We start from the raw sequence: 10,645 nt of genomic DNA on the forward strand, positions 1-10,645 counted from the left end.
TACTCTCACACGTTTCCCACCCCCCTCATATCTATTTTATTGACAAATCCTACCCTCACACATCTGATTTTTTTTTGCTTTTCTTTGTATTCCCAGCTCTTAACACAGTGCTTGGCACATAGTATATTCTTAATAAATGTTTGTTGATTTGACTTGGAGATACATGACTAAGTTATAAAATACCACAGTCTGTAAAGAACTCAAGGTGCAGGTCATCTATGGAGAGGTAAATAGTATGAGAAAGTGGGTAGCAGCATCAGTATTAGCAACATATAGGTACCAAAGAGAAGTGGCATACAAGTTAACTTTATAGAGATGTGTAACTGGAAACAGTTATTGAGGTTGAGAGCTATAATTGAGTCCTTACTGAACAGTTATCATGTGCAAAGGTCTGGTTAGTACAGGAATTTTGACAGTCTTTCACATTAGCAAATTCTTAAATACTAAAATTGTCTATGGTATCTCTTTGATTGGAAGTATTTTTTAAAATGGGAACTTAGCTGTTGAATATAACTTTGATATAAGTAGGCTGGGATGAGTATTTGTAGGGTTTTCTTGAGCACAATTTAAAATAACATGTGACTTTTATGTTTATATAGCTGATTTTTATCTAAATATGAATATTTTCAGATATTTTTAGATGAATTGCATGAACATGGACAGTTGCATTCTATGTCATCTTGGATGGAGTTATATCCAACAATTAGTTCTGATATTAGATTTACCAACATGCTTGGTCAGCCTGGTAAGGTTATTTTCCTTCCTAACTTACAATTTGATTGTGTGTGGAATGGACAGATGGGGGGAGGTCATTTTGAGTGGGAGATATTTTTTTTTCTAAATGAAAAAAGTAATTGCAGCTCTTTGGTTAGAGCTAGCTTTTGACTTCTCTAGTTTTTTCATTAGGATCAACTGCACTTGATCTTTTCAAGTTTTATGTTGAGGATCTAAAAGCACGTTATCATGATGAAAAGAAGATAATAAAAGACATCCTAAAGGTAAAGAGATGAGATGTGTTTCATTGAATGGCTTAACAATGGTAAACAGCTAACTGTATTTAAGGTCTCTCTGAATTTGGATTTTATGTTTTTCTCATATAAATGAGATATTTGTTTTATAGGATAAAGGATTTCTGGTTGAAGTAAATACTACCTTTGAAGATTTTGTTGCAGTAATCAGTTCAACTAAAAGATCAACAACATTAGATGCTGGAAACATCAAATTGGCTTTTAATAGTGTAAGTTACTGTCTTACCTTACAGAACTTTGTACTAATAAAATTAACATTTATGAAAATATGTTCAGTGAAGTAATATTTAGTTTTGATGTTATGAGTAAGGGACATCAGGTAGGATGACAGTTGTATTTTGCAAGGGAGAGAAATTGAAGCCCCTTGGAATATCATGTATCAACTAATGTTAAAACTGTATCAGTTAAAATTATTGTGATACTGTTTTGTTGTAATAGAATTCAGAATGTGTCAAAAATAATATGAATTTAAAACTGTATTTACTTGCTGCTATATCTACTGCTAAGAAGGAAATCTTCTCTTTAGTTGTTAGAAAAGGCAGAAGCCCGTGAACGGGAAAGAGAAAAGGAAGAGGCTCGTAAGATGAAACGAAAAGAGTCTGCATTCAAGAGTATGTTGAAACAAGCTGCTCCTCCGATAGAATTGGATGCAGTCTGGGAAGATGTATGTATTTATGCTTTCTTGTATTTGTACAATTCACTGTAGATATTTCATTAATAATATTGCCATGTATTGCAAAACCAATGTAAAAGGGTCCTTCAAGGGCCAATCTCCTCCTTTTTCACATAAGGATACTGAGGCCCATAAAGATCATAGGATCATAGATTAAAAGCTTAGCAAGAGCTCTTTTTCTGAGGTCAAATTGGTAGCGAGTGGCAGAGCCAGTATTTGAATATAAGTCCTCTGGCTTCTGGGTGCAGTGTTCTCTGTACTGTTTTCTGCTGTCAAAATATTCCTAATTCATTTTACTTTACTATTCTTTGTCTAATTGTGTAGTCTAAATAGAAGTTGAAGGTAGTTAGCTCAATTTAATGTGAGAAAAAAAGTATGGATTACTCATACTTTTAATATCACTTGTTTTACCTTAGGCTTTTGGGGGATTACTGGGACTGTCTTTTTTGAAGCATAAACATGGAAGTTGTAGAATGCTTTGCCTCTTTTTATTTTGAAAATTATGGATTCATTTATGTTTATTAATATCATTGTGGACTTTTCATATAGATTCGAGAAAGATTTGTAAAGGAACCAGCATTTGAAGACATCACTCTAGAGTCTGAAAGAAAAAGGATATTTAAGGATTTCATGCATGTGCTTGAGGTAATTTTAATCTAGTTATAGTAACTGTCTTTTATACCGTTGTTTATATGTTTGCTGCACAGAAGGGTTTTGTTTTAGTTTATTTAATATCTCTTTTGTTTTTAAACATTAAATCTATAGTTCAGTCCAAAAATTTAAGGTTATAGCACCATTTAGTTTCTTCATGTTAAATAGATTTATTTTATCAGTGCAAATAAAATATCCCCTCTGTTATCTGGCTTTGGGAAAGGAGATAGTCTGATTAACCCAGTTTAGATTTAAGTACTATCATCTCTTGCATAATATGTGAGGATCCTTCTTAAGTACCTTTTCATTGTAGAACACCTTCTTATCATTATTATTAGTCTTAATTAGTCTTTTTAAAAAAAATTTAAACACAAATTTTCAATCTGGTGGTCAGACGGCAGTGTCAACATAATTTAACAAAGTTATGGTCATTTTTCTTTTGCCAAAAATAAACCTAGAAGGAAATTAAAATCCTTCCCCAAAATGTCATCCAGGTAGTATTTCAGATGTTCATGAGAAATGATGGGTATATCAAAAAAAATTTTGATTAGAAGTAGAAAAAAAAAATAGAAAAAGTTCTGAAAGATGAGGTAGTTGGAAAGTACTTGTTAGGATAACACAATTATGCCCAACCACTTTCACATTGCACCTGGATCTCTTAGCTAAGAGAGTAAATTTAGACTGAATCTTTCTCTTGAGACTGTATGGGCAGTCAGCTTTTGCTTTTCATCATTTGCTCTAACTTCCTAGCTTGAAATTTAGTACTCAGTAGAAATGTTAATTTGCTATGTCGCTAATGATATAGAAATTTAAAAAAATTTATTCTTGAAATCTTCAGTATAAAACAATTTTGTTACATTAGTAATTAGACTTCACTGGATAAAAATTTCCTGGAAATGCCTATAAACAAATATTAAATAAAGTTATCAGTTTTTCTCTTTTCACTGATATTTCTCTACTCTGCATTTACTTTAAATGTTGACTGTTTTTCCCTGTTGTTATAATTATCCCTGTAATAATGTCTCCTGTCTACGACCAACTTAGCTAAATGCAGAATGGCTCATCACCAGCAGTTTGGCCACTGGATGAAGATTTAGGGGGAAGTGGGAAGTGGAGTCAAGAGCTTGACAGTCCAAATGATCCCATCTCACTCTCCCATGCTGGCTCCTTATCACTACATCAAGAGTATCTATTCCTTGGCCCCTTGCTGGTTTTCTTGAGTATTGGAAGATACCTGGCAGTAGGAGCTTGAGTCATGAGGCTGTGAAATGAGGAAGAAAACATGATGCTGTCTGTGCTATATGGTACAATTCAAGTGAGGCATGATAGAAAAGGGGAGTAGGGAGAGCATAGGGAAAATGGATTTGGGGGCTTTTTAATGTCTTGAGTAGCATCAGAGGAATTCTTCTGATTTAGCCTTCTGCCTTTTTAATATTAAAAGACAAGTTTGGTTTACCTTAGGCAGAATATGATTTAAGAGGCAAGGTGATAGCCTCCTTTTGGTTCCCCAGCAGCTTTGCAGGGGTTTTGAATTACAGAGCCCTTCATTTCATAGTTGGAGGAAAAAAGAATTGAAAATATTTGGGAGGATTGACACACTGGTATTTATCAACTTATAGAAGATACCTGATTCATTCTGGTTTTGCAAGGTGGTTCAAAAAGTAAGAAGACCACTGTTGTGTATTTAAAGAGGGAGTGGGGGATAACATGGCAGGTAGTAGAAAAGAAAAAGAAAGAATATACCATAGTTTTCCCATTTTTGCCACTGGATAATCCTGCTATCGATCTTTATGTGGTGGAGAATTATGTATTTTGGGAGATCATTGGCATAGAAGCTTAGGGAACTAAATTAACCAGCATACGCTTGTTTAAATATGATCGTTGTCACTGTGCTTTTTAAGGAGTAGGGTGTTAATGTATTTCAGCATGTTAGAAAATCAGTTACCTAGACTACAGCAAATAATTCAACCTCATTTATGCCACTTCTCATCTGGACTAGGCTCCCTACTCCCTATTCTGTCATATTATAGATGTATACTTTTTAGACCATTGTTGGAGGGAGGTGTACAACCATTTGGATAGTATTAAAAATTTAACTTTGAAATTGCCTTGGCTAATAATGTATAAAATGGTTACTTATTAATGCCTATTTTGAGGACTTCTAGATATTTATTTAGATATGTTCGTCTGGCCCTTTCTCATACATACATCTGGTGGATCATTAGGAATGGGTACAAGGTGCTATCTAAAACAAATCTAATTCTTTGTTTTCCCCTTAAACTTTAGCATGAATGTCAGCATCATCATTCAAAGAACAAGAAACATTCTAAAAAATCTAAAAAACATCACAGGAAACGTTCACGTTCTCGATCGGTAAGATTCTTGTTCACAGAATATGACCATAAGTAGGTTTTTCTCAGAATTATTATGAATTTGCATCTTAAATGGTTTCTCTTAGGGCTCAGATTCAGATGATGATGACAGCCATTCAAAGAAAAAGAGGCAAAGGTCAGAATCCCGGTCTGCTTCAGAACGTTCTTCTAGTGCTGAGTCTGGTGAGCTTTTCTCTTAATCTTGTTAAACTGACTTGAACTTATGTTGCCTCGGAGTCTAACATTCTTTCTCCCTTATCTTTCTTAGAGAGAAGTTACAAGAAATCGAAAAAGCATAAGAAGAAAAGCAAGAAAAGGAGACACAAATCTGTAAGTTAGCCAGTCTTCATGTGGTGGCTCACCAATAGTCAAGCATTAAGTGCTAAGTCTTGATACAGAGAAAGTACAAAAATGACAAGGTGTAGTGGCACAAGCCTGTATAGTCCCTGCCACTGAGAAGGCTGAGGCTAGTGGATCACTTGAGTTCACGAGTTCTCAGCTGAACTAGGGCTAAAGCCAATTAGTTGTCCACACTAAGACTGGCACTAATGTGATGAGCCCCCAGAGAGGATAGACCACCAAGATAACTGAAGAGGGGACAAACCAGTCCAGGTTAGAAAAATAGAATGGATTAAAGTTTACTTGCTGATCAGTATTTGGATCAGGTCCATGGGTATTGACTTAATTTCCAGCCTAGGCAAAATATAGATCCATTCTCAAGAAAAATGGTTGTCTTTCCTTCATGGAGTGAACATTCCAGCATGGGCTTGGGGTAAGATGTAAGATATGTACATATTATAGGTATATGCAAGATACATACAGAGTAGTACTGTACTATTTGATGATCTTTCTGGTTCACTGTATTCCAGCACACAAAGCTCAGTTACAAAACCAAGTTTTACTACATTGTGTGAAATTTTGGGGCCCCACACTGTATGGTTGGAAATATATCCAACTGGTACAGCTTTATAATATTTATAATATTTAACAACTAATGTCTTCTAGGTGTTCCCTGTTATCACTTTTGAACCCACCTCATCACATTTTTAGTCCAGGATGACTTTCATTCTAGGTTCTGACTTGTGGAGTTTTTGATTCTACCCTGATTCCTTTCCTGTTTGTGCTCCAATTGCACCTCTTTTGGGTTTTAGCCCCTCCACTTTGCATTAGCCCATTTTCCATGTTCTTTGATTTTTCTGTCTGTGGTCGCCTTACATCTGTCCCTCAGACAACCTTATCTTAGTTCATAGAGTCGTAGGTTGGGAGATGGAAGTGATTAGAGAGTATTGACTCCAACCACCTTCGTTTTGCCGATAAAATAAGTTCTGATTGGTAGTGTCAGAGCCAGGAACTGAACCCAGGCCTTCCAAATTCAGTCTTCTTTCCACTACGTGAATCCCTTTTACACTATATTTATGAATTTCTAATATATACCCATAATAGCTCTCTTTAATTCATATTCACTTTTTGGGTAGGTGGAACAATCTGTCAGGCATTCCTGTACCTAATATGTGAGAAGATTTACCTGGCTGCTAAAGGCCTAACTAACATTTTATTATGAGAGGTAGAGAATATGACATGGTTATATGTTACAAAAGCAGAGCTTTAGGTAGCCACTTTAAAAAGTTTTATTGACAATCTTTTGTTTATATCATTATTTCCCCAATATATCTTTCCCTGGCTGAGAGGGCATCCATGAGAATAAAAATAAAAAGGTGAAAAAAGCAGTTTAATAAATAAATCAACACATCAGTTAAATCTGACCATATATGCAATCCTCCTGCAAAGGGAAGGGATTGCTTTCTCATAACTTTTCTTCAGGCTCAAGCTTGATTATTACAAGTACTTAGCACTTATTTTTGAGTTTTTTGTTTTTCCTATTATTTCTTGGTTTATTCTGTACCTTCTTATAAATTCATCATTTCTTATCCTGAGGTAGTTCATTACGTTCACACATTATAGTTTTTTTTAGCCATCTCTCAATTAATGGTCATTTACTTTGTTACCAGTTATTTGCAACTATAAACAATATTATATATATTTAACCTTCATTTTACCTTCTTGGGGTACACACCTAATAGTATATCAAGTCAAAGACTGGACATTTTTGTCACTTTCTTGGCATAATTCCACATTGTTTTCCAGAGTAATTAAATCATTTCACAGCTTCACCAGCAGTGCTTTTTAGAATGCCTGTCTTTCTACTTTCAGAGAAGCATTTCTTAATGATATTAGAATGCCATGTTCCTGCCGTGAGCCCTCCCGCAAAAGACAAATATCTCCTTATTAGTGGATCTAAGAGAACACTAACCTGCTATTTTGTACAAGATGTATCTTAAATGTTATCCCAATGAATAGTTTTTAAATAGTGATGCACTTTCTTAACAATTACGTGCCTTTTGTAGGATTCTCCAGAGTCTGATGCTGAACGAGAAAAGGATAAAAAAGAAAAAGAACGAGAAAATGAAAAAGATAGAACTAGGCAGAGATCAGAATCAAAACACAAATCACCTAAAAAGAAGACTGGAAAGGATTCTGTAAGTATTTTTTCATGTTACCTCAAGTGTATGTTTTCTCTTTACACAGATTTTTTATATACTTAATTAACTAATGTTTAGAGGCCAACCTTAGGCCAAGTATAACATCCTTAAGAAAAACCAAAGTCTCAGCTAATGTAGTGTCTCCTAAAAATGTTTTTCCATTATACATAAACATAAGGTTAGAATATTTGTAGGACTTATGAAGAAAATCTGTAGCACTGCAGGACTTATTCTAGTGAAGAATGAGGTACTATATTATGATTACAAAATCTTTCTTCAGAGCAAAAGACTGCTTGCTGTTCTTATCTGTAAAATTAAGTAGACACTTGAATTCTAGGGTGTTTCCTCTTTTGTGTCTTAGATGAGTGGAGGATAAGATTCAGAAAAGAGAAGTAGAATAGGAGACTCTCTGTTCACTTAGAGCCAAGTAAATGTCTCATAAGTTGAGATCTCTCTCAAAAGAAAGGACAGTGGAGCATCTCATATATAATCCAACCTATTTTTTTAAATCAATAGTTTTGTTTTTGTTTTTCCAGAAATTTCCAGTGTAGTTACTCTCCCTTTAAAAGCCCTCAGGTGATCTTCTATAGGAGCTTGGGGGGTGCAGTTAGGTGGCTCAGTGGATAAAGCACCAACCTTGGAGTCAGGAGGACCTGAGTTCAAATGTGGCCTCAGACACACAACACTCACTAGCTGTGTGACTCTGGGCAAGTCACTTAACCCCAGTTAGCTCACCTAAATAAATAAATAGATAAAGAAAGAAAGAAAGGAGGTAGGGAAAGAAAACTGATGAAACCTACAAAGAGCCAGAAGCTAATTCTAAAAGACAACAGGTGGAAGTCCCACCACAAACAACTGAAGAACTGCTTTCAGGTACCATGTGGAAGGTTACATAAAGTGATAATCCATCCATCTGGCAAGGAACCAGGTTTATATCAGGTTCTAAGACAAAGTCCTAATGCCTTTGGGGGTTTCTCTGGAGTTTTTCTTTGTATTTAAGACACAAAGTGGGATGGGGAGTTAAGCTGTGAAATTTGCTTTTGTATAAAGGATGTAAAACCCTTCTAAGCATTCTGATCACACTAAACATGGGGCTTTACATTGTTTCTGGAGAAATAACGTCTTAGAACTTTAATCAAGATGAAAAGCAAAATGAACTTTATGATATGCTTCCAAAAACAGGAAAAATAAGTGTGCGTACATACACATGAAAATGAATATTCAATAAATAATGATAGTGTAATTTATGCTTATTTTATGTGTGTGTCCTCTGATTAAGTCAAGTAGAACCTCTCTGGACCTTAGTTTTATGAAAGGTGAATGAGTTTGATTAGATAGCCATTAAGCTCTAGATTTCTGATCCTATAGTGTAAAAGTCTTTACCTAATAAATTAGGTTTTTGCATCATACTTTGGTTTTATTCATGGTAAAATCCGTTGAGTGGAACATAAGTGTTGTATAACTTGAGTGCACACATGATCCTAATGGATTGTGTATATTGTTTTCCTGTTTTTTTCCTCCGAAGCCACAAAGGAAGGTAAGTAGGTAATATGAACGTAAAAGTTTTATCCATCTTTATTGTGGGATAAAACTGTGATACCTTATAATAAATTTTCTTTTCAGCAAAGATTAACGGGTTTTTAAAATACCATGTAATTTTCATCTTAAGAAAAAATTTTATGTTATTTCAAGATTTTTTTAAAAATACTGTTAATTCTTGATGTCTTTCCAGGGTAATTGGGATACTTCTGGCAGTGAACTGAGTGAAGGGGAATTAGAAAAACGGAGAAGGACCCTCTTGGAACAACTGGATGATGATCAATAAATTAATTATACCAAATATATGTTTACAGTATAATTAAAAAAATGTCTAGTTCAGGACAGGGATTCTGATGTTTTAAATTCCATTGAAGCAACACTGGGTTTTAATTATATCACAGGAAGAAGTGCATTACGTAATGTTACAGTGGAGTTGACTTTAAATCTGCAAAAGAGAAGGAAATTCAAAACTGAACATGAAAACTTTTGATTCTGTATAGAGAATCATTTTCATATCATCACTCTGAAGCCCCTTTTTAGGGTACAGCAAAATAGATTAGAGATGGTGATTTATTGATTGTCCTTACTTTTGTGTTCTAAAGTCAATGCCACAAATATACATTTTTGAGGTAGTTTGAAATTTGCAGAAGTTGGATTTTGAAGATATAATGAAACCTTTTTTGATGCATAGTGGTACAAAAAAAGCACCAGCAACTGATCAAAATGCTTTTTTGTGCACTTCCTAACTGGTTTAACTGATGTGAATTTTTATGGTGAACTAAAAAAAAATAGGTGTTTTTTGATGGAAACCCTTAACTAAATAGTAGTGCTAATGGGCACTGCTGTAATTATAGCCACCATTGTTAATTTTAAGAGCATCTGGATGAATAAAACAGAAGGCTATTGTGAGGGCATTATTTGAACATCTGTTTTGAGGCGATGTTTAAAAAAGAAATTAACATCAAATCAGATTGTAAATTAATTTAAATATGTTGCCTTAAGGACCTACTAAAGAATGTGCCACCAAATTTTAAGTGACAGTTGCAATATCCTTGTCTAAAAAAAAAAATCAATGTTGACTTAAACATTTTCTTTAACAAAAGTTGTCTTGATTTAAAAAGAAATCAGATCTCTTTCCGTCTTTCTCTCTCTCTCTTTTTTTTTAATATCCTCTGTCCAGTTTTTCATTGAGGAAAACTTTTCCCTACTCAGTGAGAAGTATTGACTTCTGTGGTACACATTCTAAAGCATTTCTGATTTGAATATTTTTGTACATTTTTATCGATTATTAAACCTTCTCTTCTAGCGTGTACTAGTATTTATTTCTACTTGAAATACGCTGTACAGCTCTAACAGAAATATGGATATTTTCTGATTCAGTTAAGCAACAATGTGGTGTATTTACTCTAAGCCCGTCGAAGTTTCTCTTAATAATTCATCTTCCTTTCCCATGTAGATTACTTTGCTTTTCTAATGATACTTATAAGAGTACTTATAAATAAATCAGTGCATATGAGGCCCCTTTATTTGTGCTTCAAACTAAAATGTTCATACGTAATATTTTTGTGAGAAATTGGTTTAAGTGACGCTAGAGGCATCATGTCATATGCTTGCTTCTAGAGGTTGGTTATTTGTCACTTGAAAGATAAAACTGGCTATAGCATATTTTTTTTGTTATCAAGGAGCACTTCTTGTCCGAGAGATTTTTTTCACATTAAATAAAGCATACCCCACATCTGGTGTTAATATTAAGACTATTAGGTACCCATCAGTCACTATTTTATCCATTAATTTTGATCATTTTGTAGACCCTTATTTTGAGTTCAATGTTAGCAAAAATTA

The 10,645-nt window shown here is 34.3% G+C and overlaps 1 protein-coding gene across 9 annotated transcripts in view; it reads left to right on the forward strand.

Annotated features, from left to right (window-relative positions):
* Positions 1-10,329, forward strand: part of LOC114045874 (pre-mRNA-processing factor 40 homolog A-like) — a 57,401-nt gene extending 47,072 nt beyond the window's left edge. For 5 of the 9 annotated variants that reach the window (XM_027866048.1, XM_027866050.1, XM_027866052.1 and 2 more), the window contains 10 exons: positions 631-745; positions 895-998; positions 1,121-1,237; positions 1,555-1,692; positions 2,251-2,346; positions 4,639-4,725; positions 4,811-4,907; positions 4,993-5,054; positions 7,130-7,261; positions 8,997-10,329. In XM_027866048.1, coding sequence (XP_027721849.1) covers positions 631-745; positions 895-998; positions 1,121-1,237; positions 1,555-1,692; positions 2,251-2,346; positions 4,639-4,725; positions 4,811-4,907; positions 4,993-5,054; positions 7,130-7,261; positions 8,997-9,089 — 1,041 coding nt within the window. In that variant the 3' untranslated portion in view covers positions 9,090-10,329. The remainder of the gene's footprint in view (positions 1-630; positions 746-894; positions 999-1,120; positions 1,238-1,554; positions 1,693-2,250; positions 2,347-4,638; positions 4,726-4,810; positions 4,908-4,992; positions 5,055-7,129; positions 7,262-8,996) is intronic. The other 4 variants (XM_027866049.1, XM_027866051.1, XM_027866054.1 and 1 more) reach the window with 1 other exon arrangement.
* Positions 10,330-10,645: the final 316 nt, after the last annotated feature.

Source organism: Vombatus ursinus, unplaced genomic scaffold (assembly GCF_900497805.2).
Source record: "Vombatus ursinus unplaced genomic scaffold, bare-nosed wombat genome assembly UNPS02014779.1, whole genome shotgun sequence".
In the NCBI taxonomy this organism is placed as follows: domain Eukaryota; kingdom Metazoa; phylum Chordata; class Mammalia; order Diprotodontia; family Vombatidae; genus Vombatus; species Vombatus ursinus.